At 41.8% G+C, this 12,346-nt stretch overlaps 2 protein-coding genes and 1 non-coding gene across 5 annotated transcripts; all 3 read left to right on the top strand.

Moving 5' to 3' along the window:
* Positions 1-12: 12 nt before the first annotated feature.
* On the top strand, positions 13-86 carry TRNAV-UAC (transfer RNA valine (anticodon UAC)). Its single transcript has one exon. It is a non-coding gene; the product is annotated as a tRNA-Val (tRNA).
* A 1,106-nt stretch (positions 87-1,192) lies between these two features.
* Positions 1,193-3,044, top strand: LOC140764873 (transcription factor bHLH149-like). Its single transcript, XM_073103695.1, has 2 exons — positions 1,193-1,329; positions 1,436-3,044. The coding sequence occupies exon 2, from the start codon at positions 1,503-1,505 to the stop codon at positions 2,052-2,054; it is 552 nt and encodes a 183-aa protein (XP_072959796.1). The 5' UTR covers positions 1,193-1,329; positions 1,436-1,502; the 3' UTR covers positions 2,055-3,044.
* A 5,802-nt stretch (positions 3,045-8,846) lies between these two features.
* On the top strand, positions 8,847-12,240 carry LOC140764870 (WRKY transcription factor 71-like). 3 transcript variants are annotated; one of them, XM_073103693.1, is made up of 4 exons: positions 8,847-9,335; positions 9,440-9,598; positions 9,697-10,131; positions 12,046-12,240. In XM_073103693.1, the coding sequence occupies exons 1-3, from the start codon at positions 9,007-9,009 to the stop codon at positions 10,094-10,096; spliced, it is 888 nt and encodes a 295-aa protein (XP_072959794.1). In that variant the 5' UTR covers positions 8,847-9,006; the 3' UTR covers positions 10,097-10,131; positions 12,046-12,240. The 3 variants fall into 3 exon arrangements, with proteins under 3 accessions (XP_072959794.1, XP_072959793.1, XP_072959792.1); XM_073103692.1 differs by lacking the exon at positions 12,046-12,240 and adding an exon at positions 11,482-11,779; XM_073103691.1 differs by lacking the exon at positions 12,046-12,240 and having other exon boundaries at positions 9,697-11,470.
* Positions 12,241-12,346: the final 106 nt, after the last annotated feature.

The following is a 12,346-nucleotide window of genomic DNA, read 5'->3' as shown; positions in this document are numbered from 1 at the left end:
ATTAGTCAACCAGGTGCTGTGGTGTAGTCGGTTATCACGTCAGTCTTACACACTGAAGGTCCCCAGTTCGAACCTGGGCAGCACCACTTTGATTATAAATTTTATCATTTTTTTAATGAAAATTTATCAAAACTACCCGACAATGTTTCTTATTATTAAAAAAAAGTTTTAAAGAAGTGATAGAGAATAAGTTAAACCGGTTGAGCTGAATTCAGACCTGAATACACTTAACCTAGTATGCTGTTAAATCATTTTTAGTACTATCTTGTTCATTTTGTCTTATTATTATTCACACTCATCAGGTCGTTTAGAGTTTATCTTTGCACTTTGTTTGTGGTGTCACTCTTATTATATGATGTGAAGGAAATTTCTCCGTCATTATATGTGAAGAAGAGGCCAAAAGTTAAACAGAATATGGCTAGATATGAATTTTGATGAAAGGCTTGCATGCTTTTTTGAATAGGGATATAATTTGGTTATCTATTTTAGTTTTCAGTACTGAACTAGATAATATTGATTCATTTGGATAAGACAAAGATAACTACTGGAGCAGTTGGATGAGTGACAACCTATACTTGTTTCTATTCTTTCGTGCAGCAATTCCAACAACTTTATCCACTTCTATGTCTGAAAGCACATAATAGTAATTAGAAATGATAGAGCTTATCTTTTTTTTGAAACTGTTGATGCTACTTTCTATAGATTATAAGCTTATAAAACAAACATATAAGTTGGTCCTTCAATTTTGATGCATAAATTAAACAACTGGCTCAACTGTTGTGAAATTTTCACCTATGAAATCTGACATTAAAAAGGGAATGAGGTAGAGGGCCCCATAAAAATATACATCTTTAGATTACCCACGCCAAAAAAGAAAAGGGGCAACAAAATAAATCAGACAGAAGTCGAATGATTATAATCGGTTTTTTAAAATATATATATATATATATATATATATATATATATATATATATATATAAGAAGTGAGAAATTATAATTTCAACAAATAGATAGAAATCGTATAATGTAATTTTCTAATATAATGGCTGCGATGCAGGGGCAAAATGGGAATATGGATTAGTTAATGCGGCTACCAATACGAGGGTTTGACTTTGAGGCTCATATAATTGGGGAGGTAAAGTCGTCATTAAGACGTCATTAGGGGCATGGTGTGCATTTAATTGAGATTAAGAAGGCGACAAGTGTCCTCCCGCAACAGTTGTTACCACTCCTTTATATAACCCCCTCTCCCTCTTCTCCTCTCGCCTCTCTAGCTATTTTCTTCTCTCTTTGCTTCGAGATTCCGAGAGGCGATCGCATCGCATTTAGGTACGAGATCTCCCTTCTCAGATTTTTTATTTTTATTTTTATTTTTTTCTCGTTTAGGATTTGAATTCTTCGTTCTATGTGATGATTACCTGCAATTTTCGCGCAGCGATCTTTGAACCAATCTTTGCGCCGGAATCCATTGGAGGAGGATCGGATCGTCCCGTTCGGGTCCAATGGCGATTTCTAATCCGGAAGGGGAGAGGAAGGGGAAACGGAGAGGGGAGAGCCGTCCATCGCCGTCCAAATGGAGAAACGAGGGCGAGCAGAAGACGTACTCCTCGAAGCTCCTCGAAGCCCTTAGACGCGTACGCAGCGCCTCACTGGCTCCGGCGGATCCGCCGCCGAGCCGCGCCGTTCGCGACGCCGCAAATCGCGCGCTGGCGGTTGCGGCTCGCGGCCGCACGCGGTGGAGCCGAGCGATCCTATCGAGTCGATCGATCAAGCTGAAGGCGATGAAGCGGCGGGCGAGGAAGCCATCCGGCGGATCCCGGTCATCCCCGGGGCTGGCGAGCAAGAGATCGCCCGTCGTCCAGAGAAAGGCGAAGGTACTCGGCCGGCTCGTCCCCGGCGGCCGGAAGCTCTCCTTTCCAACGCTCCTCGAGGAGGCGTCCGACTACATCTCGGCGCTCGAGATGCAGGTGCGAGCCATGAGCTCACTAGCCGAGCTACTGTCGGCCGTCGGCGGCCCGCCATTGGATCGGCCCGGCTCGTCCAACCCGATCTAACCACATCCTCGCGATTCCAGTAGCTTCTTCTCGCTCACATGCCTTTTGCCCGCTTGGTCTGCTTTCCACGTTGTATATTTCTCTCTCTCCCATCCTTTTTTTTTTCTCCTCCCTCGTATTTACTTAATTTTAGATGACTTCGTCCTCCGGCAATGGCATTCTGGTAATTAGAGCCCCCGTCATTTTCTCTAGAGTCTCTTTCAAATTAGCGGAGGAGAAATTAGTTCGCCTTGGGAATGGCCAAGTTGGCCTCTAAAATAAATTTGAATTCTTCGAGGTTAAGTAAACACTAGAAAGAAAGGAGGATTCCAAGAGCCCATATATTTATTGTCCGATTTGCTAAATCTTTGGCCTTTTGAACTCCTTTCTCTAGTGTTAGGGAGACGATGAGAGTTTAATTTGAGAGAGAGAGAGAAAGAAGACATAACGTACAAATTCTGGAGTGGCAGAGCCCAGGCTGGCTTTGGAGAGGTGTCTGAATACATCCGATTCCGGCCCCTATGATGGCAGGAACGGACGGCCGTGATGGCGCTGGCATCGATAAAATCGGGTGGGCGGACCCACCTGAGTGGAAGCAGTGGGTGACATGAGCCATGTGTGATCGCCATCAATGCTTTGTTTCGGTGAGGTTTGAGCCCGCGGCGTTCTGGGAGAGGGAGGGGCCCCCCTTCCGCCCTTTGCCGGCTACCCAGATGAGCTCTCCACGTGGGTCGATTATTTGTGGGGCCCCTCCTCCCTATTACCCGAATACCCCTTTTCTTTGGATTTTTCTTTGACGTGGACGTGGCTCTCCACTCCTTTTTCTTTTTTTTATTTTTTAATTTTTAAATTCTCTCTCTCTCTCTCTCTCTCTCCATTTTTCTTAATGTTCTGATGAATTTATAGTTTCTGTAAACAAACCGTGTGCGGTTGTTGGAGTGGAGAACATGGCCTAATAACACCGTATGGAGATCAATAATATTCCTCATCTGTCCTTGTACATAACTATACTAGCATGTTCGCTAAATCAATGCATCATCCATCAATTTCAACGTGCAAATATACAACGACGTGAATCATTCAAACATTAGTCGTGGGCATAATTAGTGAACGCCAATCTATTATGGAGAACTTAAGGGGGTCTTTCTTTTTATGCAACTTAGAAAGAGAGAAGGACGTGGGGGATGGGATTGTGACGTGAGACCTACAAAGAGCATCGTCATCCATCATCGAATCTAATGAAGGAAGAGAATAACACCAAACGGCCCCCACACGAACCAGACGAGGAGAGTAGAAAGAGGTGCATGCAACATTGCAACACCATCATCGGCGATAGGTTCCGTCCTCCTTGACAACAACGGCGAAAATAAATAAATAAAACTCCAATATGAACACTTTCCTATTGTCCTCCTAATCCGACTGCTAGAGCTGCATGATTAACGCATTCCAGGATTTTCTTTTATCAAAGACACTCACTCCATATTTTTGCCCTTTCTCATTATCCAACTCGCGTCTCATTCCTCTCATCAATCAAACTATTCTCTCTCGTTCTTTTCAGTTTCTCTCAAACATTTTAGCCCACTTCATCAAGGACCAATTAGTTCTAATGTAACTTGGAAATCTCTGCCTTAAATTCTCACAAGTTAACTCTCTCTTCTTCTTTTTTTGTTGTTCTTCGAGGATAAATATTCAGACACGGGTTAATTATTAATTACGATGTATCAAACAAATGAAAATAAACTTATTGCGAGCATGTATATCTAGAGATAGGAGCGGATATATATAGATAGACAACAGCGTAGAAAAGGTAGCACACAGTAGGAGCTGTGCTCAGGTCGGCAAACGGCGCGCTCCTGCAGGTAGCTTGGGAGCCCACGCCGGCAGGTTCGGCATTACAAGCCGAGGGTATGGCCCTTCGGCTCGAGCTAACCCTAGCTAGGGACCAAGGACAAGTGGTGGTAGAAACAGATTCACTCGAGCTGGTGCGGATCATGAAGTCGGAGCTCGGCTGCCCCTGGAAACTCCGAAACCTAGTTGCTGAGTGCAAATCACTGCTCGGTTCTCTCCCAAACTATCACCTCATCCATACATATAGAGAAGTCAACCGTGCGGTTGACTGGGCGGCCAAACGGGGCAAGGCTGCGTCCCACTCCGTCCGGCTAAAGCCGGAGGACTCCATTCCCACGGAACTTTGTAACCGCCTAACTTTCGACGCCTTAACCCCACTCGGGCGTTACGCCAGCTAAATATAGCTCATATTATCAAAAAAAAAAAAAACAACCCAAGAGTTAAAACCGTTCGACACACGCAACCCAACAAAAACACACACAAGTTAACTATAATTGTTGGCGAGCTATGTCTCGCCAATGATGACGTGGCAAGCGTTCAATGTGAGGACACACGTGACCACGTCATCCTGCACATGCCAGCCTCCTTTTATACCAGTCGGCCCAACAAAATTTAAAAAAATAAAAATAAAAAGTCACGCGGTGGACCCTCCCCCCTTTCTTTTTGTCTTGCCAAAGTTGGCCAGTAACATTCCGCCAGAGTCCAAGAACACCACCATTAAACTATATACCAGAACTAATAGATATAAAAGAGAGCGAGAGCCAGAGAAGAATAGTCCTCCAAATTCCTAATCAACGACTACAAAGCTTTTCTAACCCGCCTTTGCTCGCAAAACATCCAAATAAGGAAAATATGAGGCCCCAAAAGAAAAAACTGCCAAGCAAGATATATATATATATATATATTATGTAATTTCAAACCAATAATACATTCTTACATTTTTGTCTATGTGAACTTCTAGCCCTTCGTTGGATATGAAGACTAAATTAAGCTAACAACTATGATAGAGGGAATTAAATTAATGCTTAGGGTTTGAAAATAAAATATATATATATATATATATATATATATATATATAATTTTATTGGAACAGATAGCCGCCCTAATATAATTGGAACCTCAATTTAGGCCTGAGGCACATGCCATGGTAGCTCAAAACACGGATGCCATACCAACAATGGCCCATGCATTCATATTTGGCCCATTACTTTTTTGACATTTTAGCATCGTGACACTAAATATTATATCCATAGCCTATAATTAATTAAGACGATTAGCTGCCTCCTTGAAATAAACAAAAAACAAAATAAAAAAATAAGGAATGTATAAGCTAGAGATGGATCATTAGGATCAGTTAATTACTTCCTCTTATCTGTCGATTGTTGCACCAGACACGCGGAATCATTATAAACTAAACAATTCGATCTAATTATTGGAAACAAAACAAAACAAAACAAAACACATCTTAATCGTTACATAATAATATAACATATATCCTAAGATTAGGATCTAAGCTTCCTACTTTGTTGCCACATACATTGACAAGCTCACACGCCCAAACCCATCATGCCTTGCTTTTAATTAATCGAACCCCCTTGAGGATTAAGGGTCCCCTATAAGGGGGACACAATCACAATTAGCTCCAAGTGGCTAACCACTATATATTTGCATTTGCATGGTGGACCCACGAGATGCAATGCATGAGCTGGATGCATCGAGAGGGTTGTGAAAGAGCTAGCTATCAAAGTCCTTATACGTAGTATACAATGGGTTTATGATAGAGAGTGGGGAATAATCCAGAGTGTCAAGGGATGGGGAATAGTGGGAGGTGTAGGGATATGGGTGCATGCAGTAGGTTAATTGCTCTCTTCTAGGAATCATGTGACTCCATGTGCTTTCTATTAGCAGAACAATATCCATACCATTACTTCTTCCCAAACTTTCCCCCCCTACCCTCCTCCATTCATTTAAAACAAACAAAAACAAAAACAAATAATTCCATTACTTTTGAACTGTGTGTCTAGAATCTCTTGATATCCACGTACTACTACTACTACTACTACTACTACTACTACTCTATATATATATATATATAAATAAAGAGAGAGAGAGACAGAGAGAGAGAGAAGAAGAAGGAGAAGGAGGTAGGCGTAAGCATTAAGGATGTCTTCCTCCTCGGAGTCGCTGCATGGAACCAAGAGGAAGAGGAAGTCGACGAGGATGGGAATGAGGCAGGAACTTGTAGAAGGGTGTACAAGGCCGGCGAGTCGTCTCCGGAGGCATGTACGAGCCCTGAGAAGGCTCGTGCCCGGCGGGGGTGATGAGGCAACGAGGGCCGGCGGGATCTTGTCGGAGGCGGCGGAGTACATTGCTTGCTTAGAAGTGCAGGTGAAGGTGATGAAGATGGTGATTGATATGTTATCAGATGTGTGAGTTAATTCTACTTGTTTGGAAGAAGAGATTGGACTGCTTTCGTTTAGTTTCTTCTATATGGTCGTCTAGCAGTTTCCGATTCATTTGTATCCCGTGCGTGCACTTTAATTTTTCTCGCTATTTTCTTTCTTAGTTGTCTGTTTTAAGGCTAATTCTATGATATGTATTCATATTTGTTATATCTAAAATAAGGTACTTATTTTTGTATTTATTTGTATTCTAAGATAAAGAAAAAAAAAAGTGATATCTTTTATGAAATTATGTTAATACTATTTAATTTGATATAAAATAGATTAGTGAGATAGAAAATTATGAATAAATTGATGATAGAGTTAGTATGTGATATAAGATATAATTTTGATACTATGGATGGTTTAGCTGTTATTCTAAGATAAATATATATATATTTTAAAACAAATTATTCGAAAAATAAAAGATAGTTTACTATTCATGGTTGGGTCTGATGGGCCTGAATTGAATGGCCCAGCCCATTCAAATATACTCCATATTCATCATTTTTGTGTCACAAAGCAAGACAATTGGTTAATTTAATTATTGATTGTAACCCAATGATTTGTTCCTCAAAGGAACGTATGATGCATATCATATGATGGGCCATCCAAATCTATAACCACACACTACTTCCGTCAGTGATTCAATATAACTACTTTACAAACTACCACAAAAAGAATAGTTTCTAGATAATATTATTAATTTTTTTTCTTCTTGTTTTTAGGGGGGTGGGGGGGTCTTATGAATATACATTAATTGCAGCAGAAAATGGTCATTACCATCAAAGTCAAATCACAATCCAAACCTCTTAAATCCAAATCGAATGTACTCCTCCAAACAATTACCCTGCCCCACTTGATCAACTAATTTATCCTTTGCCGACAGCCCTTTATTTATTGGGTGACATTATTAATTGATGCATATTATTAAACCATGTTGCCATGTTCATCTCATCAAGGTCCAAAGAATTTTTTCATACAAAATCTCTACATATTATAGGACATTCATATATGCAATTTTTTTTTAAAAAATAATAATAATATAGATATATCATTCAAAAAAAAAAAAGATAAATAAAATTTAAAATATTCTGAACTTTATCTCGGAATGCATAAATTCTGTCCAGAAAGTAAGATATATATTTAACCCATGAAAGAATTGTGGATATATAGACAAGAGTCAAAATTGCTGGTTGCACCCATGACCAATCTATATATATATATATATATATGGAGTTTGACTTTGACCTTGACTAAAGCTTCTCTTTTAATGCTCCCAGAAACTTATGCACCAAGCAACGTACTCAACTCTACCGGTCCCAACTAATCGACCCCACATTTTTCAATATTTTTCTTCTTCTTCTTTTTAATAGCGAGGACAAAAGATATTTAATTAGATGGCACGAAATTTGAGGAACGTATGAAGCAAGCAACCTTCCACGGAGGAGGAAACGGGGAGCCGTCAGATGAGGAGAGGCGCGACGGCGGAGATGGAGCCAGAGAGGAGGAGTACACGTGCGCGACTACGACCAGGGCCGTGTATGGCGGCGAGTTCGCCTCATGAAAGCAAGATACTTATTTAAATTATTTTTATCTTTTTTAGCAACTAATTTAATCCCATCTCCATCGGCTGTCGGATCTAAGCTGCCCTTGTACGATCTACGCCACGCGTTGGTCGATTAGTGGCCAGAAAGCCTTGACCAAACTCCAATTGTCAAAAGGTAGAAGGTTGACGGATACACGTCTCTGCACCATTGTCCTTCTAGAAAATATTTATTCTCGGTTCTTGTGAGACCTTTATTTATTTCGCAGTTAACAAAAAAGAGAGCCAAACTAGTGGTAAATTTTTATTAGGTTAATTGAGTTACTATCAATTTGATTAAAACGTTAATAATTTAATTAAATTTTGAAAAAGAAAAGTATTATTGGTTATCTTCTTTTGAGTGTGTGTGTGAGAGAGAGAGAGAGAGAGAGAGAGGGAGTGGGGGGGGGGGGGGGGGGGTGTGAAAGAGAAAAGGATGACGGAGGTATTATGTCATCATGCGATCTGGGTGTCAGAGGTGTTGGGACCACACGTGCGACTTCTAGCACCTTGTTTTTATTTCGTTTATTTTATTAATTAGAGTCTTACGGATAAGTAAGCAAGTTTTACTTAACCAGAGGGAGGATTAAATGTAGGACCCAGCAGTTGTACCCGACAATGCGCCTGAACTGATATTATTTGGGAGAAGAATAGAAGGGAGGAGTAGCGTCGGCACGTGTGGAGAGAGGCTGTTCACACGTTCTAGTGTTGTTAGTTGGTCAAAACTCAAAACCCTGCGTAGAGCCAAGTATGAAAATCGTCGCGCAAGCATGTTCGCGCGACAGACGCCCGCATTAAATGCCTTTTTGCCGTACGACCCCACCAGTGATCGCCGGTCATCCCGGTCTCTTTCTTTCTTTTTCTTTTTTCTTTTTTTTTTTTTTTTTTGGTGGGAGGGGAGGGGGGTTTTGTTTTCCTTCTTCAGCTCTTCTCTATACTCAACCACTCCTCTCGGAGCCACTACTTTAAAAATCCATTCCATTTTTATTTTCCTCGCTCTCTCTGTCGCCTTCTTATCTATCATCTAAACCTCTTGCACTGAGTTTACAAACCTTAACCCTAAGCTCGAGTCTTTCCTGCAGCCGATGAGATCGATTCTATGACGACGACGAAACGAGAAGAAGAGATGGAGGAGGTTCCATCGACCTCCGGATCACCTTTCCCTGACCAGATCCAGATCCCAACCTCCTTCGCCGGGATCTTCGATACGACCGCAGAGAAGAGCTCCATCGGCTTCCTCGAACTGCTCGGCTTCCAGGATCTCACCCAGTTCCTCTTCGACCCGCCTCCGCCGCCGGCGTATTCCGACACCGGCAACCTCCCGGCAACTCCGAACTCGTCTTCGATGACGGAGGCCGCGAACGACGCCGATCCAGCGATGATCTCCGCTGCAAACGAGGACCGGGAGCAGGAGAAGTCCAAGAAAGAGTAGGAGTACTTTTGTTAGTTAGAGACTTAGAGCTAGCATGGGATTATATTTTGCGATTAGGTGCCTTACTCTTTAAGAAATTAAAGTTTGGTTGCTTGTGTAGGCCGGCATCGACGACGAAGGGGGGGAAGAAGAAGGGGCAAAAGCGTCAAAGAGAGCCGCGCTTCGCGTTCAAGACGAAGAGCGAGGTCGATCACCTGGAGGACGGCTACAGGTGGCGCAAGTACGGACAAAAGGCTGTCAAGAATAGCCCCTTCCCCAGGTCCTTATTTACGCCTCTATGCCACTCCCCTACCCCCCCCTTACTTTAGTAGCTTCCTCTAACGGCCCAGGGTACGATCGTCATTTTGGTCTTCCCAGGAGCTACTACCGCTGCACCAGCGCAGCTTGCGGCGTTAAAAAGCGGGTGGAGAGATCGTCGGAGGACCCGACGATCGTCATGACGACGTACGAGGGGCAGCACACGCACCCCTGCCCTGTTGGGCCACGTGGCGTCCATCAGGCCCAGCCGCTCCCGTCGTTACACGACGAGGAGTTGCACCGCCGGATCGAGTTATCCTACTTCGCCAGCTACCTCCCGCCTCCGCCGCACCAGAGTCGCCACTTATACCCTGCCACTCTTCCCGCGTACGCCGGTGCGGTCAGCACCGTCCTCGGCGATCATAGACGCCGCAATCAGACGGCTAGCGATCTTCCGATCCGGGATCACGGTTTGTTACAGGACGTGATCCCGTTGGATATAAGGACGAAGGAAGAGTAGTAGATACGTACACCACGACGACTCTACTATATTTGGTACGTACGATTGGTTCTTTAATTTACTCCTTACTGACTCGGATCATGTACACGGTTTACCACTGATGATGATGTACTTTCACTGTTATATATCCTCTCAGTATTTTTCTATATCTTTGCCATAAATATTGGATTTTTATGGGTGGAATAAGAGAACGAAGGTTACCATTAACCGGGATTAGGGCATATAGGGATTTTAGGGTGGTTGCTCGTGGGAGGTGCAAGAGGATGGGGTGGAGAATGCAAGTTTGCAGCTTTTTCGTTGGCAGTATTGGAAGTGCTAGGAGACCCTTTTGTGGGAATTTGAAAGGAACCCTTAGAATGATACTGGGGAAAGGAGTTGGTTTCAGAAGACAATGGCAGCCTTAGCCCTTGAATGAACCATAGCTTGGGAATTTGTTCAGAGAGAGAGAGAGAGAGCGTGATATGTTTCTGATGTAGATAGGTTGTGGGTATGAATGAATGGAAGAGTTGCCCTTTTTGTTTAAGTTTGACAAGCTTGTGGTGCAATTTTATCCCCCCTTTGCTTCTTTTGCTGCTCTTTATGTGCTTTTAGGTTCATTCAATAGAGGAACAGAAATCGAATTGAAGTTGTGAAGGCTTTTATTGTGTCCTCCAACTAGAGTACGAATGAATTCCTAGGCTTTTATTAGTGTTCTTCCTCCTCCATGCATTCAATGTAGTACTTCTTTCTTTTCCTTCTTGATTTTAGTGTTCTCGCTAGTTATTATTTTCGAGAAAGAAAAAAGAAAGTGGGTGGGCCGGCCGGCCGGTAGAGGTGTCCTTATCCTAGTGGTGTATTTGCTTGCGAGGAATGTTGGAAGAGAGTAAATGAGGTTCCCATTTATAGGTCGCAGAGTATTCCACAGCAGGATATTAGCATTGAGAGGTAAAAGTCTCAGTAACCAGACTACGGTGATGGGCCATTGGGTAGGTGAAACTGACTCCGTAGGGCAGTAGATTATTCCTCCACCTTCTTCTTCTTCTTCTTCTTCTTCTTCTTCTTCTTCTTGCATGGTACATTCTGGTATGGTTTTTGTTATTCCTCTATTAATTTAGATGGAGTTAGTGACTCGTATATATAGAAGTTGCACCAATCTCTCATCTCTTTAATTACTTCACTCTCAAGCAGTCTGCATTTTGCACTCTCAGATGTTTGTAGAGCAGTAATGCAGCATATATAGACTGGGAAATATCATCTAGCCACAGTATACTCGAAATGTGTTTCGCTGCAAGAGTTGTTTACCTTAATATATAGATAATGGCTAGTTAGTGGGGTTTTGTTTTCTCTCTCTCTCTCTCTCTCTCTCTTCTCTTCTCTTCTCTGAAACTGAGGCAATGTTGTTGCAGTGTAGTGCACGGAATATATTGATATATGACTCAGTCTGCTGCATCTTCAAAGTCAAATTAGCTTGTCGTTTATGAGTAATGAAGCAACAGTGTAACTTTTGTAACTTGAAGCCAACTTCGAACGATGGATGGACCCTGTGATGCATCGTTTGTTCCTATCAGATAAAGATAGATGGGGATATTCTCTCTATCATCGCCTATATTTCTGTTTTTGGTACAGGAATATTTAACCATTTTTAAGATAATATTTGAAAGACAATTCTTTATGTGTTATATATATTTCATCCGAAATCACTTTATATTCAAAGTTAATATTGTTTGTGTCTTTTTAATTTTAAATTTACTTACCGATTTAAATACAACTCATGTTACACCTTTATGCTTTTATTTTGCATCACCTAAACTACAATAAACTTTTTTTTGAATATATGTAGCTAATAAAGCAGGTCAATTAAATTATTTTGTCTCTTTCACAGTGATGTTTGTATTCATCGAGACTAAAATTTTCGTCTGAGGTTTATTTTGCCAAAAAAATTAATATATATCATATCTTTATATTGACAGGACTTATGACATTATTAAGAGACATCCTTGCATCTCCCCTAACTAGTTGAAGCACGGTAAATATTATGGCACGTAGATACCACTATGGTTTACCACTGCATTCCTTTTGTAAACCTGGCTTGGTGGAAAACACCTAGGTAAGCGCACTGGATTTGCTCTGGCTGAGCCTGTCATCGAAGATCATGATGACGGGAAGGAAGAGGATTAGGGTTTTAGGGTTTAAAATTTGGCATAAGAGACATCTCTCCAGATACTAATCACTTCGTGGTTATCACGTCGGATTGCAAGTATATAACGAGCA

This window comes from Typha angustifolia, chromosome 8 (genome assembly GCF_048772165.1).
Source record: "Typha angustifolia cultivar Huaian chromosome 8, ASM4877216v1, whole genome shotgun sequence".
Taxonomy (NCBI): domain Eukaryota; kingdom Viridiplantae; phylum Streptophyta; class Magnoliopsida; order Poales; family Typhaceae; genus Typha; species Typha angustifolia.
This window is presented reverse-complemented; position numbering and strand designations above follow the sequence as displayed.

Bases quoted from the DNA above. Each gene is read 5' to 3' on its own strand.
- LOC140764873 (XM_073103695.1), top strand. From the start codon at position 1,503: ATGGCGATTTCTAATCCGGAAGGGGAGAGGAAGGGGAAACGGAGAGGG.
- LOC140764870 (XM_073103693.1), top strand. From the start codon at position 9,007: ATGACGACGACGAAACGAGAAGAAGAGATGGAGGAGGTTCCATCGACC. The intron at 9,336-9,439 runs GTAGGAGTACTT...TTGCTTGTGTAG, and splicing joins CAGGAGAAGTCCAAGAAAGA to GCCGGCATCGACGACGAAGG. The intron at 9,599-9,696 runs GTCCTTATTTAC...TGGTCTTCCCAG, and splicing joins AAGAATAGCCCCTTCCCCAG to GAGCTACTACCGCTGCACCA.